The sequence below is a fragment of the Papilio xuthus genome, unplaced genomic scaffold (assembly GCF_000836235.2).
Source record: "Papilio xuthus unplaced genomic scaffold, Pxut_1.1 DF829567.1, whole genome shotgun sequence".
In the NCBI taxonomy this organism is placed as follows: domain Eukaryota; kingdom Metazoa; phylum Arthropoda; class Insecta; order Lepidoptera; family Papilionidae; genus Papilio; species Papilio xuthus.
Window position 1 is genome coordinate 1088523 of NW_013529082.1, and position 26324 is coordinate 1114846.

The window sequence follows — 26324 nt, forward strand, 5'->3', positions numbered from 1 at the left end:
AGGCCGAAAATAACCATGGATATGATTAAAGAAAAAATCTACAGTTGTTCTTATTTTAAAATGTTGGTTCTATTTTCAAAAGAGATTCAGACACCGATCTCTATAAATGGAACGGCTATTAGACCTAATATTTTGTGCCTATTTGATTTTCACCATTTTGGCGCTGATGGTAACGGTTTGTAGCGGTGGTTTAGATTCGAACTGTATATTATTATATAGAACTAGCTGTCGCCCGCGACTCCGTCCGCGCGAGATTAAAAATAGATGTTGGCCGATTCTCAGACCTACTTAATATGCTCACAAAATTTTGGGAACGAAAATTGTGACACGAGAATTTTATAAATAAGATTAACTGTAATGTTACACCAACATGCGTGATTAGTTCATTACTAATTTCTAAGCAATAGCCTATCCAATTATAGAGGTCAGTGGGTTTAGTTCATTCAGTGTTAGTTAAAACAAATGAAAACTTAAGTCCAATAATACAGTTTTGTGAACGAAAAAACAAAACGTTAAAGTACTGTTATCGATATTTACAAAACAAACGCTGGATTTTCTCCGGGAGTTGTGATAAGGTCCTATACTTCACATTACATTTTTCTCACTCAAATACCTTTATAATGGAATTACTTGAAACGGTTGGTAGTCGTTTTCTTAATGAGTTAATTTCTTCTATGTGTTTTAAATAATGTCTTATGTTAGTGTCGTACTGCTTAAGAATTGCAATGATTGAATTTAAACATAATCATTTATTTTCTTTTCTCTGGTAATCTTACTAATATTATACACCCGGAAGTTTACATGGATGGATGTTTATTAGAACGTATCTCTGGGACAGCTCAACGGATCGTCATGTAATTTGGCACAGATGTAGAACATAGTCTGGAACACATGGTGGGGGATAGCTTATCTTAATTAAAACTTTAATTTTCAGATCCTAATAACCCTTCAATTTTCAAACGTACTCTCAAAGAGATACGGTTCATCATCAGAAGAGAGTATCGAGAATCTTATTTATTATAAAGATTGTAATCACAAACGTAAAGAGGATGTAACCGCACCGTCAATACGATCACAACCGCAGCCGACACAAGAGTGTAAGATGTGCTGCAGCATGTGTTGCGGTGATGAATGCACGCATACACAACACGAGCCGATGATGAGCAGGCAATCACCGGCGATGATGAAACCACCGCCTTTTAGGCAGCCAGTGCCACAACCGACGTTAAATCAACGAGCAAAGCGGCCGAAGATGCGTCAAGTACCAGGACTTCAGCCACCGTTAGCGAACAGAAGAAATATTGAATTCACACGACAGCATATTAGAAGTCTAATATCACAGGACCAGGATATCAGGAAGATATTAAAAGATCTAGTGAGAGTGACGATGCAGAAAGTCGATTTGATGGACATGATTAAGACAAGAAGGAGTTTAAACAACGTGGAAGGGGTAGAGAACAGCGAAGGAGAGTATCAACAATAACTTCTGCATAAAACTCTTTTAAAGCATAGTGTGCGTTAGAACACCTTTGTGTTATTTTAAAATATTCATCAATCATAGGTATGTGCTATAAATGAAGGTTTAATAATTTCCTTCAAGATTAAAGATGTGTTATTAAGGTAACAAAGATTCGAACTTGATACGAATTTATTAAAATAAAGCTTATAATAAGATATGGTAAGTAACAAAATCGTTGTATTCAAAAATAATAATCATTTGCATAAGATGTCGGTTAAATTTCAATAGATGGCGCTAGTTGTTTCTAATGCCTTTTGAAATTAAAAAGAAGAAAAAATAAATGTTTTATCTAATTCTACAGATGTGTTATGATAAATGTTATTGTACAGACGAACACATCTTTCAATTGCACTATTATTATTTCCTAACTATGTTCCAACGCGGTACAGGCAGTGACAAATGGTGTGGGCGACTGTACTGAAAGCAACTGGAACTATTTCAATTAGGCCAGTGTTATTTGTGGTAAACGTCGTATACAATAGTATCTATTGAATATTGGGATGAAGTAGACGTTGACTGGTGAATTCTACTTTTATATTGCTCTAAAGAAAAACAAAATGTTGTTGTTTGTTGGTGAACTGTCATTTTTAAAATTGGAATGCTATGCCACGGAACACGTGAGAAAAGTGTTTTCTGATTGTTTAGTTATATTATTCTAGAACTTTCTTTTTAAATTAGTGTTTTAAAATGTTTTTCAAATGAAAATAAATACATAATGATTGAAATAAATTTACAAAAAAAGTCAACTCGTTGGGCTAAGGACGGATTTGTGACTATCACTTTCGTATCGACATCGTAAATTATGTCAAAATTAGTATAAGTTTTGTCCTACTTCAACGATAGAGGGCGGTATATAAATCTAATATAAATTTTGTCGTTGACGTTACGAATAATTTCTCGCATATTTTCCCGCTAGGCCCTCTGAGTAATTATTGTGAGTCGTATACGATTGTGTGAAATAATTACGTGTGACTTTCTTTAATGAAAAGCAAATAATTCAAAATGTTAAACAGTCCCTCTTTCTACGGATTTCAAAACAAACAATAATCATTTCAAGTTTGTCCCGACTAAATAAGTACCGTTGTACAATTAATTCAAATTAACACACTCATATATGTTTGTTTATCGTTCCAAGCTTAAGAAAATAATTATTTGTTCGTTATAATTTAAAGAGAGACAGGACTAAATTAGTCACCATCATTTTTACTGAGAAAAATGTTTGTAACGTTTAGGTAAGAGAAATACAGAAGATAAAGAGAGGGAGATAGAGATATCACAGAGTCCTTTGAGATAGAAGTTGGACCTGGGCTTTTTGGTAAACGGTAAATTTCTATCTGACTCTACCTCTTTCTTTTTTCTTATAATATACTTCTCTGAATACCATTAAATATCTTTATAAATACCTACATTAATATACCAAATGGGCGGGGATTCCCTGGAGTTCTTCTGGAAGATAAGTTGTCATGTCAACTAATGGTAATTTATATTACTCTGCAATTCTTTGACTGATATTTTCATTTTAATGCTTTTCGAAAAGCTACTTAAGGTACGTTTCCATTGGCTGCGCCGGATGCAAGGATAAAACGGATTTGCATTGCCTTGATGCTATGCTTGATGGAGCGTCGGTGGCTCAGGAGTCAAGCACTTGACTTGCAATCGGCAAAGCAAGTTGGTCGACTTCACACTTTGAATTTATTAGCAGATTAGTGCAGGTTTCATTACCATGTTTACCTTCACCGTAAGAATCCATAAATATACAACTAAACAAAATGTTTAACAGTGGTAGAGCCCGCTTTAACATCTTCACACGAAATGGCCCGGCTCGCCCGGTGAATTACCACGACCACACCGAAGACAGGCGTCAAGTGGAAGCAATTCCGCGTTTTGTCTGATGAGTGTGCGTTCCGGAGGCCTAATTTATTCCTCTTTCCCTTGCCACCCTTTTTCTTATAAGGAAATGATGGGAAGTGGAAGTGGACTTTCCGGATGAGAGGATGCATGTAAAGGGAAGATATTTTCTTTCCGTGCATCCTCTCCTCCGTCGATTAAAGGTAGGCAACGGATATGCAATTGCGTATGTCTATGGGCAACGGTCACATCGCTATTACAGCGATTTCAGGTGGCCGCTCGCTCGTTTGCCAGCTTATGATATAAAAAAAAGGTAAGCAACTCATCTGTAACGTTAGTTTCTTGTCTATGGTAAGCAGTAGTCTAGTCAATTCATTGTTTTAGTAAAATCATGTCGTACCTTGATTGTTTAAACTTAAACGAAGTAATGCTCCTAACTAGGGCAATAATAAATTCTGAATAAATCAACCAAAGTGAGATAAAATTGAAACAAGAATAAATGTATCTGAGATATAATGAACAAAAATTTTTGAACATTTACATAAGTTTGTTGGATACTTTGCGAGCGCGGTATTATGCAAATATATGCACACAATGTTTCGTGAACATTTATTACTTTTTACGTCGGAATGGACACATTTGTACGAGATATAACTTTATTCTGTACTATCTTTATACATAAATTAACAAATAAGCTATTATACGACTACTATCCAAAATTCAGTGGCTAAAATAACCTGAACTTAATATAAAAAAATAGAAAAAACACGAATAATTGAGACTATAATAGATGATCGCGCCATCTATTGTCTGCGTATTAATTTATTTATAATTCTTTAACTAAAATAAACTGTTATGTTAACACTTTCTTATTTTATGATAAAAACTAGCTGTCGTCCGCGACTCCGTTCGCGTGGCTATAAAAGAACTTTATAAATACTGTATGTGTTTTTCCAGACTATGTTCTACATCTGTGCGAAATATCATCAAGTACCGTTGAGTTGTTCCGGTGATACATTCTCACAAACATCCATTCATCCATCTAAATATTTGATTTTATAATATTAGTAAGGTTATTTAGAATTCAAATAGATATAGCAATGAAGAAATAGGGCGACTGAGATTCAAACTCGTTCTTAACTTAATGACACTTCACTTGACAAAATCAGTCCAGTCGTTTAGGCTCAAGGCCGTCACAATGGAATATATTTTTAGGAAGAAAATCCGACACTATGCCGGTGTACCGGTATATCCCCTCACTAATCATTCTGTCTTTTGACTTTGTAACGAAAGCACGTCATTCGCGCCAAACGATTCTAATTAATAATGTCTAAAAATATAATACATACAAACTCACATAAATAAAAACATACATACATGCGAAAAACATTACCCTCTTTGTCAGTCAAGTAAAAAAATAAGTTTTTATTTTTTAATTAACTTTAAGTTAAACAAAACTATGATAAGATTCAGTACAACAATGGTTTTGTTCTCGAACAAATGTAAGATAACTGCAATTAGTTGTCTTAGGTTATTATAAAGTTACATTTTGAAATGAAAAGAATAATCTTACGAGGTAATTGAGGTTATACGTGGTAGGAAATTCAAACTGCAGGCGAGGCTTTGCTTTGAGATTTTCCCCATGAATATAATAACTTTTATGAGTCTAAGTTCTTAGTAAAACGCGATAAAGTAACGGCTCATCTAATCTTACTAATATTATAAATGCAAATGTTTAGATGGATGGATGTTTGAAGGTATCTTCGAAATTTCTTAACGTATCTTGATGAATTTTAGCATACATATAGAACATAGCCTATGTGGCTACTAATTATGATATCGTATTCCGCGCGTACAGAGTCGCTGGCCACAGTTAGTATACTCATAATTATGAATCCGCAGCAATTAAAATAAATTCGTTACAATACCTTAAATAGTAAATAATTCAGTACTACCTGCCGCCCGCAACTCCGTCCGCGTGAAAAAAAAAAATTAGTATCCTATATATGTTCTTCTAGATTATGTTCTACATCTATGTCAAATTTCAACAAGTTCCATGAATGCGCTCTTCAGATACCTACTAATAAAACATCCATTCGTCCATCCATCTAAACTTTTGCATTTATAATATTAGTAAGGGAACATACCCATACTACGTGACCTATTTGTTTTAGTTTTTTCGACCCCTCCCTCCCCTCAGTGAACCTACGTAGTACATGTCAAGATCAAGGTGGGGGGGAGGCCATTTACTTTTTACGTAGTAATTCATAATTATGATTTTCAATCATTTATTTCACAGGTAAAAATTGAAAAAGAAATATTTTGGCTCATACTCTTCTTTATAGCATAAGACTGCATGCATTCCTAAATTACTAGTGAATTATGTGTTATAAAGAAAAACAAGTAAAAACTACGTGACTAAAATCTAAACCCCCCCCCGCTCCTATGACTGACCGTAGTATTTTAAAGACTCCGCTCCCCCTAAACGGGTCACGTAGTATGTATATGTTCCCTAAGATTATTTAATGTTTTAATTAGTTTCCGATCACAGAATTATATTTATGTAGTTTAAGTACATAACAACACCTGACATTTACTATCTCATTGCCTTTATGTATACCACGTTAACGTGCAGTAATATGCGTAATTAAAAATCAACTGGAGTGCCTACAGCTGTAATAAACTGATGAAAAACAACTCCATAATCAACTGATTGCAACTTTAATAACTTGATACTGGCGCGTCAAGTTTGGGCGGGAAAAAGACAGATGTAGGGTGCGATGACATCGTCCCTTTCTAACATCGGACTTTCAAATCTGTGCTGCGAGTGGCCGAGCGCAGGGCGGATTGTAGACCTATGAATATTGCAGACATGACTTAAGTTTTATTTTAATTTAACGTAAACCAATTATGTACCTAATACATTGTTGCATATTTTAAGGGTAATATCCTCAAGTTGTTTAAAATTATGAATGTTTAAGTATAGCATCGGCAAATTTAATTTTGAAACTTAAATAATGAAAAGAATATTTACTTATATTTACCTAATATTAAAAAAAATCCTATTATACATTATTTTAAGTTATAAAAATCTCTATTTTATAGACAAATACATTTTAATAAAAATTTTATTTAGATTTTTTTTATAAAACTTGTAAGAAAAGTTTGCTACTATAAAATATTTTTAATTATAATTTGTTTCCTACTAATTATTAAAGTCAGTATTTAAAAATTTATCAGATCTATTTAATTCATTACTTTGTATAAAACATCCTACGCGCGCTTTTTAAGCTCTGTGACGGGTGCTTAAAAGCTCCCGCTTCGCCCGCCCAAGCGCATTTCACAACCAAACTTGCACGCCCACAGTCACATGTGCTGACTTCCCTGACAACCTTCGACAAGAACCATCGGTAAGTACCAATAAAGTTGTAACTTAATTTTATATTTAAATTTTAATTCGGGAAAGATTTAAATACAAAAGTTTTTTTTGTCGTCAAAATAAAAACCAGTTTTTTTTTTGTTGGGATATATTATTAAATAGGTGTTTTAAAGTGTTATTAAAGAATTTAATAATTAATAATGTAAATTACATAGAAAAAATAGTACACACCATATTTTTTAAACAATTTCGTCTCTTAAGCAATAAACTTTTCCATCTTGTTTCGAATAATTCCTTCATAAACTTTTCTACTTAAATTATTATGTTTCTCCAAAGTTTACTAAAAGATTTGTGCGAGATGTATCTCATTTTATTGTACTTTAAACTTATCATCCGGACCGTAAGTTTGAATTTTCCGATAAAAATACTATAAAATTTATCCGTGCTTAATTTTACAACTTTTTTAATATCAAAATGATTTTTATATTAATATTTTTAAAATATTGTCATCCATACAATTAATTTAAATTGGAGTGTCTGTGTGTATTACTGAAAAAAAAATCATATATCTCGAATATCTGTTGCACCACACAGAAGACAGACGTGAAGTGGAAATAATCCCGCGTTTAGTTTGACGAGTGTGCTTGCTGGATTATAATTTTTTCTTCAATAAATCTTTAAATAAATTCCATATTCTTTGTCCTCTCTCCCTACTCTCTCTTTTCTTGTAAGGAAAGGATGGGAATGTGAAGCGCATTTGACGGAGGATTGGGCGCATAAGAAGGGGAAAATTTTTCTTTCTGTGGGCCCCTTCCTCCGTCGATTAAAGGTAGATAGTGCATCTGCAATTACGGATGTCTATGGTTAGCGGTCGCGTCGTTATTTCGATAAATTGGGGTAGCTGCTTGCTCGTTTACCACTTTACAATATATATAAAAGACAGAAATATAAAAACGTGTAAGTAAATTAGTCCTTTTTATTTTTTTAAAATTTTATTATTAAATATAAATACTAATTTACAGAGAATTGAAAATAGTATTCATTATTTGCACAGCATTGAGTTTAATAGGTCTCAAATGATCCTGATTAGTCTATCGTATCGTAACAGCGTATATTATATATTATATAATCGCTTTTATGTACTTAAGCTGTCCCATAGTGTAGATTTATCAAACTCCTTTAGGTCTTCTTTTGTAACCATTATAGAACTCAGAGTACCATTAATAGAAGATTAACTTCTGAAGACGGTTATGTTAATGTCAAATTATTTCAGACTAAACGTCCTTAATAAATGTCTCATTGCTCTTTTATTATTAACTTATATTCATAACTAGTTTTAATTAGTCCAAGCGGAAATAAAAAAAACTAATAAGTAGCCTATACGTTCTTCTAGACTATGTTCTATATGTCTGCCAAATTTTATAAAAATCCGTTCAGCCGAACCAAAGATACCTTCAAACAAGTATCCATCCATCCAAACATTCGCATTTATAATATTAGTAAGATTAAGTAAGAATAAATTGGGATAAATATTATAATTTCTTATTCACGGTCATTTTACATTATTCAACGACGATTTGCAAAGACAATCGGCTAAGTGGTTATCTACATAACGGAATAACAAAATTTCTATGATTGAATACAAATAATATTCTTGTTTTAGAGTTATTTTTCCAGTATACCTTTCTCACCGTAACATGAATAATATTAGTAACCCTAAGTTACTATTGGTTAATGATACTTTGCATTATGTATGCATAATTTATGGATCTTAATTCGTGATTAATTTTTTTTTTATATCATAAAGTGGCAAACGAGCGAGCGGCCACCTGAAATGCTGAAATAGCGAAGTGACCGTTGCCCATAGACTTACGCAATTGCATAAGCGTTGCCTACCTTTAGTCGACGGAGGAGAGGATGCACAGAAAGAAAATATTTTCCCTTTCCATGCATCCTCTCATCCGGAAGGTCCACTTCCACTTCCCATACTTTCCTTATAAGAAAAAGGGTGGGAAGGGAAAGTGGACTAATTTTGGCTTCCGGGACGCACAATCATCAGACGAAACGCGGAATTGCTTCCACTTCACGCCTGTTTTCTGTGTGGTGGTGGTATTTCACCGAGCGAGCCGGGCCGATTCGTGCGAATATGTTAAAGCGGGCTCTACCACTGTTCAATCAGTTATTCCTTTATATATCCTTAAGTTTTATAGTTAAAGAATTATTTTGTTTATCAAAGTTACTTGTGATTAATATTCCTTAAATAAGGAAAACCTCTAATTTTCCTACGATCAAACAATTCTCTTACAATTTATTTCCACCAATTTTGTAATTTAAAACAAAAGAATAAACATTCAGCCAATAACAAAGTTTACAAATATCTTTTAAATGGCTTCATTATTTAAAAAAATATTGTGACAGATTACCTTTTGCTTTGTTAAAATAAAGGAAAATTAACTTCTGAATAACATTTTCTTCACACTTTTTTTATTAATTGTTTAATTTTTAATTCTTCCTTTTGTTTTGTAATACGAAGTTTTTGTTGTACAATCGTAGCCACGACCATACCGCTTTACTTAATGTTTTTATTGTAATTCATACAAAATTATAGTAAATTAACAGTGGTAGAGCCCGCTTTAACATCTTCGCACGAATCGGCCCGGCTCGCCCGATAAAATACCACGACCACATAGAAGACAGGCGTGTAGTGGAAGCAATTCCGCGTTTTCTCTGATGAGTGTGCGTCCCGGAGGCCTAATTTAGTCCTCTTTCCCTTCCCACTTTTTTCTTTTAAGGAAAGGATGGGAAGTGGAAGTGGAAGTGCACTTTCCGGATGAGAAGATGCATGGAAAGGGAAAATATTTTCTTTCTGTGCATCCTCTCCTCCGTCGATTAAAGGTAGGTAACGTATATGCAATTGCGTATGTCTATGGGCAACGGTCACTTCGCTATTTCAGCGATTTCAAGTGGCCGCTCCCTCGTTTGCCACCTTATGATATAAAAAAAAAGTTTACAAAGATATGTATTATAACAAAGATATGACACGAATTCGAGGTTTAATACAATCAATAATGAAGCAGACTCATTTTACTATATACTAATATTATAAATGCGAAAGTTTATATGTATGTATAGATGGATATTTGTTAGTAGGTATGTCCAGAACGACTGGATGAATCTAGCTGAAATTTGTCATAGACGTAGAACATAGCCTGGAAGAAGACTTACGCTTCTAATTATTTTTTTTAAATTCAGCGTGAACGGAGTCGCGGGCGTCAGCTAATAATATATTAAAAGAAATTGATTGTGTGTTAGTTTTGTTCAAGGAGTGTTAATCCTATAATCCTTTTGTACCCAGCTTAATCTAATCAGAGTAAGTTTAATTCTTAAGGGAAAGTTACTTAACAATACCTTTTTACTTAACCTGTAAAGTAATATTAATACTTGAGAAAATAAGGAAACTATTTTCTAACTTTGCCTTGTTCTTATGGTTGGCGATTTGAACTTGTATGCTGGATTATTTTAATTATATTCAATATAATATTATTAAGTTTTATAGATATTTGTGGCAACCCTGATAGTTTTAATTAAGTACACTAATACTGCAATACTACAATAGCCGTGTGTTTAAAAATGATAATTGTCAACCTTTTGAATAATTAAAAAGAAATTATTTATAGTTAAGGAAGTTTTTATAAAACCTTTTTAGCAAAATTGATAACTTTTTTTGTTTTCGTCAAAGGGTTTCCTTAATTCTCAGCGGACAGTGTTATTTGAAGTTATTTAACAAATTTTAAATATAATCGGCCTTAACTTCGATAAAGTATTTATGTTTTTTTTAATTATTTTACCTTGAAGCTTGAGTATTAAAATGCTATTAATACCTTTGTTATTTAAAATAACAGATTCTTTTATATTTTTAGCTGTGGTACTTATTTAAAGCAATATCATTTAAGCTTTTAAGGGAATTATAAGCTAACAGATATACGCAATTGCATATGCGTTGCCTACATTTAATTCACGGAAGAAAGGAATGCACAGAAAGAGAACATTCCACCTTCCCATGCATTATTCGGAAAATCACTTCACTTCCCATCATTTCCTTATAAGAAAGAAGACGGGAAGGAAAGAGAACTAAAATTAGGCCTTCGGAACGTACCCTCATCAGACGAAACGCGAGATTGCTTCCACTTGACGCCTGTCTTCTGTGTGGTATTGCACCGGACGATACGGCCAATTCGTGCGATGTTTAAGTGTGCTCTACCACTGCTAAAATGCTAATTTACCGGTTTAGTTTTTTAAAAAGTTTTTAATAAATTTAAAATACTTTATGCACATGGAGATGAACTTTGAAAGTTTACTGACGATCACAGCGTTCAGTTCACATAAGTAAAGGCAAACAGAATCGACTCATGTTCAATCCCGAAGAATGAAGTCCTTTAAACTTATATAACTTTAAAGTAACTTACTAACTTAAAGTTTTGCATCCGTTTGTGAAATCAAATCAAGTTCAGTTGTTACCTTACATATAGTCTAGGTAGGAATTATCTTTTGACGGATATATGTTTTTAAGTTTGACGTAAGAAACTTCGCATTTACTATGTTTCCACTGACAAGTTAAATATTTAAAAATATAATAAATAAAGATGCTTTCATGGTTTTTGTGGAAATAAATATTAAATAAAAAAGTAAACATGTTTTGAAGCATGTTAATTTAACCTTATTCAATACGGTAGAGCCAAGATAAAACCTGAAAACATAAATAAAGTAACAAAATATCTATACAAGTTAAAAAGTCGCGTTACTTAGGAATAAAAAAAGAATCAGCACTGCCAAAAAGTGAGGTTAAATTATAATTTCCACGTAGTAGCTAGACACGCGACTATAGTCGCGCTTAGTGGAAATAGCCACAGTCCTCTCTGTCCGTTCCATTTTAAGTTGAGTTATTGCGTAAGATGAAAACTATGGTACTATAAATTCTAATTAATAATATCGAAGTAAAATAAGCTTTTATTTACCTTTTAGTTTGTGTAATAAAACATTAATAAAATGGAACATTAGTGTTTCATGATGTTAGTTTTAATTACACTATTAAAGGAAAAGATAATTAAGGTATGATTTGACTGCAATCCGAGAAATCAAATTATAATTACTTTTATACCTTTTTTTTTCAGAGGGGAATGCTTTATGCATACTCCGCGCCCCCGGGGGGGACGCGGTAGTTATGTGGGATTCTCCTCCATAGCGGAGGCATACCCACTAAACCCCTCTGTTCCTCCAACGCATCGGGACGGGACCACGGGCACGCTTTCGCTCTCGTCCGCGGAATTACTTTTATACCTAAACTAGCTGTCGGCGGCAAATTCGCGGGATTAAAAAAAATAATTTAATTTGTAGTCTATGTGTTATTATTTATTATGTTTTACATCTATGCCAAATTTCATCAAGATCCATGAAGCTGTTCTGCAGATACCTTCTAACAAACATCCATCGATCCATACATCTAAACATCTATATATATGTATAAAAGAAAGTCGTGTTAGTTACACTATTTATAACTCAAGAACGGCTTCCAAATTGGTGAAGTAGTTTAGATCATTTTCGAATTTGTGTGTTGAAGAGCTGCTTTTTATTTAACATACAAATATTATAAATGCGAATGTTTAGATGGATGTGATGTGGGTGGATGGATGGGTGTTTGATTATATCTCTAGAACGGCTGATCTCGATTAAATTTGGCATACGTATAAGTCTGAAAGAACACATAGGCTATACAAATTAAGTTTTTTTATATATCCAAGCGAACGGAGTCACGGGCGACAGCTAGTATAAACTAGCATATATCTTACTAATATTATAAAATATTAGTAAGATATATGCGTGTTAACCATTACAATATATTCATGTTTGGGAATTGCTTGAGGTTATATTGTTTCCCTTTCATCACAAAACTTCTGTGTAATTTCGACGCCCCTGAGTTTTGTTTTGACATCATTTGTTTCATGTTTGAAGCTAATTAAAGTACATTTTAAAAAAAAGAACTTACAAAAGGTAAGATTAAATCAAAACGAATTTCGCTCATCAAAATTACAATTGTTAAGTTATTTTTGCAAATAATCTCTAATTAAATATCTAATATTTAATTAATCACTCGCTTTAAACACGAGGTTTTTAATGGCTCAAGCCATCTACAGATAATACAAAAATAAAACACAATTTTTATTTATAAATTAATATGTTTAATCATTTAGATTCATTAGAATTCGGTGATCTCCCAATCCGGTAACAATAACGAAGTAACAGCCCGTGCCGAGGCTCCTGAGCCCTTGTGTCTTGTTAGTCTTAGACGAGGATCGCTTAAGAGTAACAAGACACAAGTTCGCTCGGCCACCTCAAACCCGGTGAAGCTGTAAATGCCTCTTCAAGGCAGTGACTACTCAGTCACAAAAAAAAACTAATATACATTTTTATTATTTTTTAATATTAGGTTTTATATATAATGAAAGTACGATGAAAAGAGTCTATTTTTGGTAAATATTTTCATATACTTTCCACAATATAGTTTTCATAATGTAATTGGTTGATACGAAAAATTCTACCCTATTTCTATATATCCTTTTCTAAGTTGAAAAGACGCTTACTTATTTGGTAATATCATTGTTGATTACATTGGTATAATATATTTGTCATTTAATCATTACGACTTATTTATATCGATGTATGAACGGATCAAATCTTTATTAGAAATTTTTACATGGAGTTTTTTTTTGGTAAGCTCTTACAAATTTATTAAGGTATATATAAAACATTTTGTTGTCAATTTCCCCAGTGGAAACATAAACTTAAGAGATTATTTTTCTATATAAATAAGTAATTGCAAGTGACGTTACATTACGGACATCCATTACAAAGGTTTGCTAAGTGCGGTTCTTAACAATGTTATCCTTAAGTAAAAAGATTTAGAGGTCGGACCTTGTGTAAATTCAATTTAATTATACACCTTAAGCTCTAATACACGATGATAACGACAATTTAAAAATCATCATCAACCTACCTCCCTGTAGAGGGTCGGCACAGTATTACTCTTCCTTCTATATCAGCCGTCATATCTGACTTCACTCTTATCCAATGTCTTCGGTCTTCTACTTTTGAAGCAATACATTCAATTACATTGTATTCTTATTTACGTGCTTATCGTTCTTAATAACTCTATATTACGCTTACTAAGCCGTATCACAGCCTATCCAACTTAGGTGACTAGGCTATGGCCTCAACCACGCTTTCCCAGTGCGGGGTTGACTTCACACATATCTTTTAATCATTTCGCAAATATGTCCAAGTTGCTTCACGATGTTTTTCATCACAGTAAAAACACCGAATAAAATGTATATATGTTAAACACATTGGTACATAGCTTAGAACACAGGACCTCCAGATTATAAGTCAAGTCACCGTTGAGCCAACGATCCGTCAATTATAGACATTGTTTTTAAAAATGTGTCCAGAGGCGAGAGAGTAAAGTAAAAAAAACTAAAAATATTTTGACTAGATATTCGTTTTATAGTGAATAGGGCGTAATTTACAAATTCATTCCATACACAAATTGAATAGATGTAAATTGTTAGCAGATTACGTTACTTTGAATGTATTTGAATACATGGTACGAAATTCATTAACGACAAGTTGTTAGTCTTTCTAAGATATATATTTCAAAAAAGTCAATATAAAATAACGATTAATCTTAAGACTCTCTCTCTCTCTGTCTCTCTCTCTCTCTGTCTCTCTCTCTCTCTCTGTCTCTCTCTCTCTCTCTCGCTCTCTGCCTAGCTTGCATTCCACATGGTGGTGGGATCAGCTTTCCAAATTCGTCTGTTCCACTTCACTCTGTCCACATCTTGTTGTAGTTGATTAATCTTAAGACTGTTAGAAAATTTTTCATTGCTGATTTTGCAATTACATAATTTAAAACTTATCTGATAAGTTCTTTTGATTTTAGTGTTTAAGTTATGCCAACTTCTTCCGGAAATAGTGGGCCTAGCACTAATATTTGTGACAAGAATCTCCGTTACGTCATCGTCAGTTATGTTCATATTAGTATGAGATTTTTAGTGCATTTTACAGCCGATAGGTGGTCTGCATAAATTATAATAAAAAATGTTGTCGGTGATGATACTTATGCGCATGTCGCAAATATTCCTACTAGGCCCACATAACCTTTTTTTTATATCATAATGTGGGAAACGAGCGAGCGGCCACCTGAAAGTGACCGTTGCCCATAGACATACGCAATTGCATATGCGTTGCCTACCTTTGATCGACGGAAGAGAGGATGCACAGAAAGAAAATATTTTTCCTTTCCATGCATCCTCTCATCCGGAAAGTCCATTTCCACTTCCTATCCTTTCCTTATAAGAAAAAGTGTGGGAAGGGAAAGAGGACTAAATTAGGCCTCCGGGACGCACGCTCATCAGACGAAACGCGGAATTGCTTCCACTTCACGCACGTCTTCTTCTTCACCTCAACGCGACATAAGTCTTTTGAGTTTTTGTTGTGTTCAAATTAATAAAGCAGTCTAATTCAAATTATAGAAATTCTATCTTCCTAATATTATAAATGCGAATGTTTAGAGGGATGGAAAGGATAGATGTTTGAAGGTATCTACAGAACGGCTGTACGGATCTCGATGAAATTTGGCATACATATAGAACCTAGTCTAGAAGAATACATAGGCTACTAATTATGTTTTTTTATACCGCGCGGACAGATTCGTGAGCAATAGCTAGTCAAATATATACATGATAATGTCCGACGGAAGACGTTCAGATACTTTTTTGTCACAAAAACATTTTATAAGTTACGAAATATTGGTACTAAGTTTATATTGGCTTTGTAAACCTAAAAGCTATTATATTTTCACTTTGATGTTAAAGGAGTTTATAAGTGTTGCCATAATTCGACAATTAGAAAAAGAAAAAAGTTAGATACGCAAATGAATTGTAATTTCTTTTCATTGTAATTAAAACTTGTAACAAAAAGTGTTATTCTTAAGGGAGAACCGCTAAGTTCAAAGGTTCAGAGTACAAAAGGTGTTTTAATGAATTATAAGAGGTTGTGTTGATTTTAATTGTGACGTCATATTTGTTTTTTTAATCTTGAATTTTAATTGTCAAAATTTCATCCGTAAATTAATTGTAAATTGTTCATCTTACTTATATTATAAATGCGAATAGATGAGTGGATGGATGTTAGAAGGTATTCTGGAACGGCTCACCGTATCTTAATTTTTGGCATAGATGTAGAACATAGTCTGGAAGAACACGTAAACTACTTATTTAGTTTATTTAAATCCCGCGCGGACGAAGTCGCTAGTTAAACAATAAAAAAATTTAAATCGTATTATTCAACAGAAATCGGCGTGGATAATAGAAAGTTGTTTTTGTGTACGAAGTTTTTGAAATAGAGTGTAACGAAAGGAAATTGATTACACACTTAGGCGATTACTTTTTAAAAGTAATGTAACCTTTTTTTTCTGTGTAATAAGTTATTAACTCTTCTTGTTGCAGTGAAAATGGCGCATAACATGTTGATTATACTCTTTGGCGCTCTCCTCGTGCTGTCGGTCGGTGTCGGAGCGAAACGTAAGTGATTTTAAACTCTTTTCCACTGATGACTTAAAATGCGAACCTCACGCGCATTATTTGTAATTACTATGTGCGAAATAATATCACACATATTTGGCTACTTAATAAAATAGCCATAAGTTTTACTTTTAATGTCCTCAAAAGTAACATGGAGTAAAATTTCAATAGCGCGGTTGTTTTTACATTTAGAATTCGAGGAACTAGTCGCTTAGTGGAAAAGGGGTTTTATAAATAAGTATGTCTTTTATTTACTCAGTTTATGTGTTTCGGTCGTTGCGGTAGGGGCACTTTTCACCTTTATACAGCAACTTAGTGCAAGGGTCTTCGTCTTTATGACGGAATGTACACTCGTGGGACAAGAGCTGGCAAATGACTGTCAGTTGTTTCAGCCGTATTCATTTTTATATCTCTTTTATTTCGCTATTGTATAACACAGAAATTCTTATGGATTATCTTTATGTATAATAATATAAAGAATATATTTTGAGAACATAATTAATTTTGAAAATTGTCTGTTTTGGAATGTCAGAAAAGGGAAGCCCGATTTGGACGCCACTTTTGATTGGAAATTATAGCTGATTAGGTCCCGGGCGACTTCTAGTCTATTGATTATAATTATAATATAAAATTTGATAAAAAAGGAAACAAATTATTCAGACACTTCTAAGAAGGGAATGGTAGGTCGATCTGAGGGACGAAAACTAGTGCGCTCACCCCACATAAGCATAAGTACAAGACAGATGAGTGCTCCGACAAATATTTACAAACAGTAAAACAAAATATTTGCTTTAAAAAATATCCTTAAAAGAACGTAATTTAAATTAAATTTTATCCTCGAATACCTTCGTATTCAATAATTGATCCCTTTAGATAAACACGTATGTTTGGGCCACCTATTTATGAACCGCAATCAACGTTTTTAACTCACAACATTGAGGTTTCGTTCGAGCGTCCGACTTCATTACACCTTTTCCACTCGACTTCGAATTTACTCCAGTAATCTGAAAGAAGGTACAATATTACTACCTCATTTAGACCGTTTGAAAAGGGATAATACATTGTATTTGTTAGTATGTTTTGAATTCTCAATTGTATACTTTGAAGAAACAATTTATATAATATTTTGTTTGGATTATACAGGAGGTTTTTTACATAAATAAAAACCTAAGAATTTATGACTGATTTAACGGAATTTTTATACGATAACTTATTATATAACTGTTGCTAACCACTTTAAAGTAAGTAGCTGTCAACCTATTGAATATGCATATAAAATATAATAAAAATCGGTCAAGCCGTTTCAAAGGTAACTAATATTGTGACATGACAATTTTATATCTTACTAATATTATAAATGCGAATGTATGGATGGATGGATTTCGATGAAATTTGGCATACATATAGAAAAATGTCTGGAGGAACACAGAGGCTACTTATTAAGTTTTTTTTTTAATTTTAAGCGGATGGATTCGCGGACAACAGCTAGTATGGAATAAGAAATGTTTGTTTATTTATTCCCTTCGCGTTTTAACCTATTGAAGCAATTTTAATTAAACTATAGTACGATATTCTTAGGATGAAAGAAATTTTTCTTTGCTGAAGGATCTATTATTTAAAAATATTGGTAAATAAATGTAAAACTGAGTAAAAGAAAATATTTTCTAATTAATTATTTAACACAGTACACTTTTAGTTTCGTAATGAATAAACGATACAAGTTGGGAAACAAAGTGGAACAAACAAAAGACGATGTTTATGCGGCCAACACCGCCAGAAGTTCGCAGCTGACTTAAAGTCAATTGAGGTTTACTTACGTTTGACTTTACGTTTGACTTTACGTTCAAACTTTGCATGTTGGTTACATAAAACCTTAACTACATCATGTGTTATATATTACATACATTGGAGATTGTCGGTGGCTCAGGAGTCAGCTTGATACCTCTACACGTTCCTGAGAAAAAGGGTCTTGATAGACAGAGGGACGGACAACAAAGTGATTCTACAAAGGTTCCGTTTTCCTTTCGAGGTATGGAACCCTAAAAATAACGAACTTTCCACTTTAATAGGAATTTGTAAATTTAGACGTTTAGTTTAAGATTTACGAGTAATTTTAAGTAACTCGACTAATGATTTAACATTTCTGAATAGTTTTGATGCTTTCAAAGCAAAAGTTGTGTACATATTCTAGTCAAATTATTCGAATTCATAACTTACATCATTATTCTGAATACAATGCAACTTATAAAGTTGGAACTACAAATGGGATTTGATTATGACAATTATTAAAAGTGCTGTATGACATTTTTGTTGCTTAAATCAACACTAAGGAAGTCTCTGAGTAATCATTTATCAATTTTGAGGGCTGTATTAAGTTTGATAAGTTATAACATTAACATTCTTAACTTTAAGATAATTATTCACTATTTAAAAAAATATTAAGAAGTAAAAAAGAAGGTTTATAAAAATTTTGAACGAAAATAAAAATTCTAGTTTAACTCGACCACCGTAACTTCATAACGTTATTTTAGGAAATTCTAGTAAAACTCTAAAATCGAATAACTCACCGGTATTTACTATTTTTGACGTGGGGGAATAACGCCGCGGGCTACTAACATAAGTTCTGGAATTTTTAGTCATATATTTTCCAATAATAATTTCACTATGATAGTTAGCGATTGGATAGATATATCACATATTATAGTACGGTTCAAACAAAAATGTGCATGAACTCACTCCACCAAATGAGGTAATCATAGCTGTCAATTCGATTAATGAAAATTTTACTAAGCTTTTTTTTGTAATCCGTACATCTGTAATGTCTTAAGAAGTCAATGTCATCAAGACTTTCTGAACCGGTGGGCATAATTTAAACTAAATTATGACAGCTCACTAGCGCCCCTCTGTAAACGTCAATGTCACAAGATCCTCTTTGTATTGTACCTGTCATATGAGATTATTTTTCTTTTATGTCACTTTCAATCTCTAAGTAGGTTTTATATATATTCTGACAGATTCAACTGCGATAGCAGCGCCTCCTACTGGTTTAGACATCAAAGTTCTTTATAGTTTAAAGAATATTGTTTGAACAACTGGCAGGGTTTATACGTTTTTTAGTGGATATCTTTGCATTTAGGTTTCTTGTTTTATATTAGTTTATAAGTTTGAGTTATAATTCTATTCGTGTCCTTTCTTAGTATATTTCATAAGACCATAGACAATCTTTTTGTATTTTCAACTTTTTAAAATTATTACCGAAAGATAAATAATTTTATGCTTACTGTTAATAAAAGTTCATACGTGTGTTATCTTTTACGATACACCAAATCTGAAGAACGAAACAATAAGAAAAGTTAAGATAAAAGTTACGACTTAAATAACAAAAGATCACATGAATAAGGTGACGATAAGTTATGAATAGAAGCTTTAAGTATATGCTTAAGTTATTACTTATAAAAGTAGTTTTCAATGACTGCTACATTGTTTTCCAAGAATATAACATCATTTAAGATACATGAGTTTACTACCAAACGTATATACAAGGTTGAAACTTTTCTTGAAAAATTTTGAATTCAGTTTTTTATGTTTGAATTTGCTTAATTTTAACAATTAAGGAGATTTTTTAAATCCAAACATTTTGTCCAAACAACAAAAAAGACCATCCTGTATACACATGAAATACATCCCTGAGTAACTCGTACACTCTTCTGTCTTTTGGGCTAGTAAGGTAAAACTAGAGTGACTGAAATTAAGTAGTCATGTAATATGTTGCCTCTAAACGGTCAGATGTGTACGCATCGTCACGTGGGTCGATTCCATCACACGAGCTTCGTTAGAGGTAATCGGATTGGTTTACAGTTTTAGTCGCTTATATCGAACCGTTTATTTTAGAAATATCAAGACGATAGTTATATAAACTACTAGTGGAACTTACAATGCCAATGTCAAAATTAATTGAAAAATCTATATAACCTTATTAAGAAATGTCATAGTGCAAGTGTTTTGGCTGAATTAAAGAAGGAGTTTTGATTTATTTAAAAAAAATATTAAAGCACAGACTTTCTAAGGCCTCTTAAGTATATTATTACAGTGAGTTCAGTGGTTTTGGAACGCATAGGCGACAAAAATATTATCAATAAAAGTAAACGTCGGTGGCTCAGGGGTCAAGCACTTGACTTGAAATCTGCAGGTCCTGGGTTCTAATCCCGCCATGTACCAATGTGTTTTTCGATTTCCGATTCACATATGTATTATACATTTATCCGACGTTCTTACGGCGAAGGAAAACATCGTGATGCAACCTGCATATATCTGAGAAGAAATTCAAAGATATGTGTAAAATCAACCAACCAGGGCTAGCGTGGCCTAGACCCATAACTTAGTGTAGGCTCCGAGCCCCTTGGTGGGGACGTATATTGAGCTGATGATGATGATCCCTGTGTTTCCACAGTTATTCCATCAGTGGAAACTCACTGTCGAATATTTGGATTGTCATCGTAGAAATCTATTTGCGTCAAAATACATTTAGGTGTTCGGCAAATAGGTAATAAATACAGGTAAGCTGACAAACATTCCCCTCGCAATAACAAGGTTTAGTATGCATACAATCCGATCAGAACAATTCACGTGAAAACGTTGCGGACACAAATTTAATAAGTGGAATGCATACTACCTCTCGTATACTGAATACTGAACTGCACTGAATATTTGTGATAACAAAATTATACATTTCATGACAAGTATATTGTACACTTTACTTTGTAATCATACTAGCTGTTGCACGCAACTCCGTACGTGCGGAATTAAAAAAAAACTTAGTAGCCTATGTGTTCTTCCAGACTATACTCTACGTCTGTGTCAAATTTCAGCAAGATCCATGCAGCCGTTCTGGAAACTGATACAAACAACCATCTATCCATCCAATCGCATTTATAATATTAGTAAGATTACCGTAATTAGTTTAATTTAATACTTGTTTAAAGGTACGCGTTCATTGGTCCGCACCGCATGTTTGGATTTAACGGATTTGCTTTGTGTTAATATAAGCGGCGCGGATCGAAGCAAACTAAAATCCGTTGCGGGTGTTGCGTGTGGTGCGTCCGGCACGGGCTAATGAACGCGTACATTAAACAGTTGCTTGAAGTTCAATTAACATATAAGGTCTTTCTTGACAGTTTGACAGTGTTGACAACTTAAGGAATCATCGAGTTAAATCGTTCTTTAAATAGAAGACAAACTACATATTTGATTACCATATTAAGATAGTATTTCATGTTAATACTGTATTCTTAGTGTAGAAATGAACCTGAAAATTGTAATCTTATAAGAATCAAGTAACAATTTGTACGGGGCGAGATTAGAGTTGGACCATTTCCTCATTCAAATGGCGACCTATCATTTGCCCGTAAATACCGGAAAATGAGACGATATCCAACTTACCTTGCTGTATGAGCATAGTATGGCATATTCTTTATCGTTTTTCTTTCTGAGTACTTGGTATAGATCAATAATGATAGCCGGTACGTAACAAATAAAAATGTTTAAAAGAAGCTTACTGATATTATAAATACGAATGTTTTGATGGTTGGATAGTTCGTTTGAAGGTTATCCACAACGGCTGCATCTTGCTGAAATTTTAAATAGATGTATAACATAGTCTAGAAGGACACATAGGCAACTAATTCCGTTTTTTTTTCTTTTATTTCGCGCGGAGTCGCAGGCGACAGCTATTTAAATATAAGACTATGTTGATCAAGAAAAATGCAACTTTTTAAGAAGGAATTTTATATATCGATTCCTTAAAATATAGGAAGATTTTTAAATTAATATTTTGCGTGAATTCTGATACTCTTTTAAGAATAATTTTGAAGACTCTCATGACAAATAATACGTACGATATGACGTCACTCGTTCGTTAAAACTAGAATAAACGGCCACAAAGCAAACGAATGGACGACAATGTACGATCCTTGTGCAAACTGGACCTCCCAATTCTACACTAGAACGAAAAGACAAACGTTTGTGACCGTGAGCTAAAATAGTATTTTCTGCAAGTGAAATTATCGGATATATTTCTTTAGGATACTTTTTTGAAAGCTAAATTTATGTTTCAAATTATGATGATCGTTTTATGGCATGGTAATAAAGAGAAATTGTAACAATTTCTGTCACAACATCGATCGAAAAATATTTTTTTTGTGTATGTGTTTTGTGTGTGAAAATAAATGTTTTATTTTTCTTTTTTTCTTGATCGAAAAAATAAGGTGTAGGGAATATGATAAAACCAATTTACTAATTATCGTAAGTTTTTTTAACGTAAATTGTCTTGTCTTTTGTTTTAGGTGGATGCTCTGCTTTTGGCCACTCCTGCTTTGGTGGACACGGCAAGAGATCAAGCGATAATTCAATCATGGATGTAAGTAAACCCACGTTGTATTTTTGTCTTCACAACTTAGAGGTATCCAATGTAAGTGTAAAAACTAAGGAATTAGGATTAGATTTTCTATTTTGTGGTAACAACAAAATACTTGATAATCATATTTTACCTTGATGATTCTCGCTATATTTTAATACGAGTATCACTGTATATCGTTGACCTAGACTGTCTTTTATCGACCAGATAGGTAAAATACTCATGGTGGGCCACTCAAGAATGAATGAGGGGTGTGCCAGGATTGCGACAAATGAAAATTTGTAACATCTAACCCACTGGGTTATTAACGTGTTTTATCTTATGCTGTTTTACCTCAGGGCACCAGCGGTGGTCTGCTGGAGCGTCGCCAGTTGGGACAGGAGGAGACGCCACCGCACCCCGGCTACCCACGCTCTGGCTACAGCGGTCTGCTGCCCACTGGCGATGACATCATACCCATTAGAGATGGAGGTATGAATACCATTAGAATTTCCTAGAATAACTTTCTAAAGAAGTTGCACACCTCGTGTTGTGTGCAACATGTGTGTGAAGTTGTTAAGATAGATTTTAACTTCAATCTCTCATTTGTTTCTTCGTTTTTAATCGAGGATAAATTAATATATTTTGGTTGATTTTAATTAGATCCGTTTGACACAACTGCATCCTTTTCTTTTAGGTGCGTATGAAAGAGATGACAACAACGTTGCCCGCGATGTCGTTAAGTACAAGTTGAGGAACATTGTGAAACATTGGGTAAGTATTTTAAGATAATTTAATAATATTAGCAGTACTCAACCAACGCATGAACATCGGTGGAGCAGTTTTTATGAACTTGACCGAACCGGACCATATTCTAGACGATCCACGTTCGATCACCGCCATGCATCGATTTGTTTTTCGATTTATGAATTAGATATATACATCTGACGTTCTTACGGTGAAGGAAAACATCGTGATAGAATTTGCACATATCTGAGAAGAAATACAAACGATGTGCGTGATGTGCCCGCACTGGGCCAGCGTAATTGATTATGACCTAGTCACCCATATCTTTAGGCTTCGAGCCCGTCAGTTGTGAGGTATAGTGAGCTTATGATGATGATGATTAGGCAAGAAACATCATCACCCGACTTTTTTTAATTCCTCGCGGACGGAGTCGCGGGTGACAGTGAAGTTATAGCTATGAAATTGGTTACAGTGTAAGAAAAGAGATGTAAATGTACGTAAATCAGAGATGTAGAAAATAGGCAAGGTCAGTGGATAAATGATACATTATTGTTCCAGATGGAGAACTACAGGCGATCACAAAGCAACGACGACGGATATTTCATCGAGACCTTGTAAATGCCAGAACTCTACGCCTCTCTGTCACTCTCGAGTGTGTTGTGCGAAGTAAGCTTGTTTTTATACTTTTAAGTTTAAACTCTACTTTTTGTCAAAGATTAAACTAACAGTAAATAAAGAATAGACACTTCTTTGAAATTTTAGGTATTAAGTTTATATTATGCTTGGAAATTATTATACAATTTTTAATTAGTTTTGATGTTTTCCTTACAAACAAGCTTACTTCAATTTCATATAAGGAATATATAAAGAAAAGCCTATAAATTATAGTAACTATGTAACGTAATTATTCTAAGATTTAAAAATCTTATTAGTATATAATTATAAAATTTGCCGTCAATTATAAAATTCTTTCGAGACGTTATTTATTATTTAGTCTTCTGCAATTTAATTCTAATATTCATTTCAAAAGGCTGGCAGTTACTTTATGTTCTTTTTATTTTTAATTTACTTTTTATTAATGTATCAAAGACATTTAGAGTACATTATACCTAAAAATTAAATGATCCCTCTAACTCTACATGATCTATGATTCACCTAATTTCGAAGATTTTTATGCTCTAATAATACCAAGTATTAGAACTTTCTAGTCGTGTTAATAAGACATAAGTTTACCATCATTAACGTGTTTGTAAACTCTTATATATCTTTATGACTGTTTCTTAATAAGAATGTTTTATGTGTCAATAAATGGTTACAGAACTTTATTTGTGTTTTTTTTTCTGATTTAATGACCTTAACAAAGACCTGAGTTGGCTGAATATAAACTGCTTTTATATTAAACTCCTTAGTACCAGTTTCCACTAAGATGTGCGACGCAGGAACAACGCCAGTGGAAAAAACAAGCTACCAGGAAAGAGAGATTTAATTTTTTTTATTTATACAATTGATAATGGTGTTTAAATATTACTAGCTGTGGTCTGCGACTTCGTCTGCGTGGTATTAAAAACACTTAATAAGCAGCCTATAGTTCTTCCAGACTATGTCCTACATCTATATAGAATTTCATCAAGATCCACTGTATCGTTCCGGAGATATCTTCTAACAAACATCCATCTAAACATTGGCATTTATAATATTAGTAAGATAGTAAGATCTACAATTGCTCTATTAAAATATTCCTAAATAAAGGAGCAAAGAGAAATAGGTCAACAAAAAGAGCTTTGTATGAATCATTATTAGCAAAAATCTTACTGCATTTTGTAAAAAAAAAAATGTGCGTTATTTTAGCAAAACATATAAAACTGTAATGAGCCAACTGAAATGGCATCTCACATGATGCTGTTCGACAGAAATACAAATAACAATTCGTTTATCCGACATACGAAGGTCCATTTACGACCTTTAGCCACGTGAAACAGCCATTATGGTTTCATTCATTTCTAAAGGTAGGCGTTTCTAAACTATTTTACTTTCAGAAAGATATATTATGTACAGTTTACCTAAATAGAAAAAAAAAACTGGAAAAGCAACTTAATAGATTTTTTTTACCTCTTGTGGCTTCTAAGTCTGAATTATTTAAGTAGACGTTTAGAACTATTTTTTTCTTAATAAAACAACTAGTTGTCACCAAGGACCTTAATTACCTAGTAGCCTATGTGTACATCCAAACAATACTCTACATCCATGCCATATTTTATCGAGATCCGTAGAGCCGTTCTGGAGACATCTTATAACAAACATCCAACTCTCCGTACATGTACACTTTGGTAATAATTATATTATTAAATAATTATATAACATTTCATACATTAATAATGCAAGTGTATGAATTTATATATACAGCGTGTCCCAAAATTCAACGATAACCCGTTACTGGTTAATAGCGTGGTCGATTTTTCTTGTTTCGATTCAATGTTGTTATCGATGTGGCTATACACCAGGACCGGTTTATCGTTGAATTTTGGGACCCGCTGTATATATCTAACAGTTAACAATGGAGTCTTAAGATTTGATCGCTGGCTTACCATGGCGGTCGTCTTTTGTTTACTAATCAACGTAACACTTCATTTGTTTCGAATAGTATTATATTTAACTGCTTGTTATTGTGTTAAATATTTGTTATTATTATATATAAATATAGTTATTAAGTACTAATGTAGCCTATGTTTTCTTCCAGACTATGTTCTACATCTATGCCAAATTTTAGCGGTATCCTTTTAGCCGTTCGTGAGATACCGTCAAACA

The 26324-nt window shown here is 33.2% G+C and overlaps 2 protein-coding genes across 2 annotated transcripts; both read left to right on the forward strand.

The window, feature by feature from the left end:
- The first annotated feature begins 558 nt into the window (after positions 1–558).
- On the forward strand, positions 559–1519 carry LOC106117345 (uncharacterized). Its single transcript, XM_013311620.1, has 2 exons — positions 559–638; positions 935–1519. Exons 1-2 carry the CDS (start codon positions 621–623, stop codon positions 1481–1483), a joined length of 567 nt encoding a protein of 188 aa, XP_013167074.1. The 5' UTR covers positions 559–620; the 3' UTR covers positions 1484–1519.
- A 5196-nt stretch (positions 1520–6715) lies between these two features.
- CCHa2 (neuropeptide CCHamide-2) lies at positions 6716–24262 on the forward strand. The gene is made up of 6 exons (XM_013311582.1): positions 6716–6777; positions 16307–16381; positions 22723–22796; positions 23132–23264; positions 23470–23546; positions 24078–24262. Exons 2-6 carry the CDS (start codon positions 16312–16314, stop codon positions 24135–24137), a joined length of 414 nt encoding a protein of 137 aa, XP_013167036.1. The 5' UTR covers positions 6716–6777; positions 16307–16311; the 3' UTR covers positions 24138–24262.
- The last annotated feature ends 2062 nt before the right edge of the window (positions 24263–26324 follow it).

Bases quoted from the DNA above. Each gene is read 5' to 3' on its own strand.
- CCHa2 (XM_013311582.1), top strand. From the start codon at position 16,312: ATGGCGCATAACATGTTGATTATACTCTTTGGCGCTCTCCTCGTGCTG. The intron at 22,797-23,131 runs GTAAGTAAACCC...GTTTTACCTCAG, and splicing joins GCGATAATTCAATCATGGAT to GGCACCAGCGGTGGTCTGCT. The intron at 23,265-23,469 runs GTATGAATACCA...CTTTTCTTTTAG, and splicing joins CATACCCATTAGAGATGGAG to GTGCGTATGAAAGAGATGAC.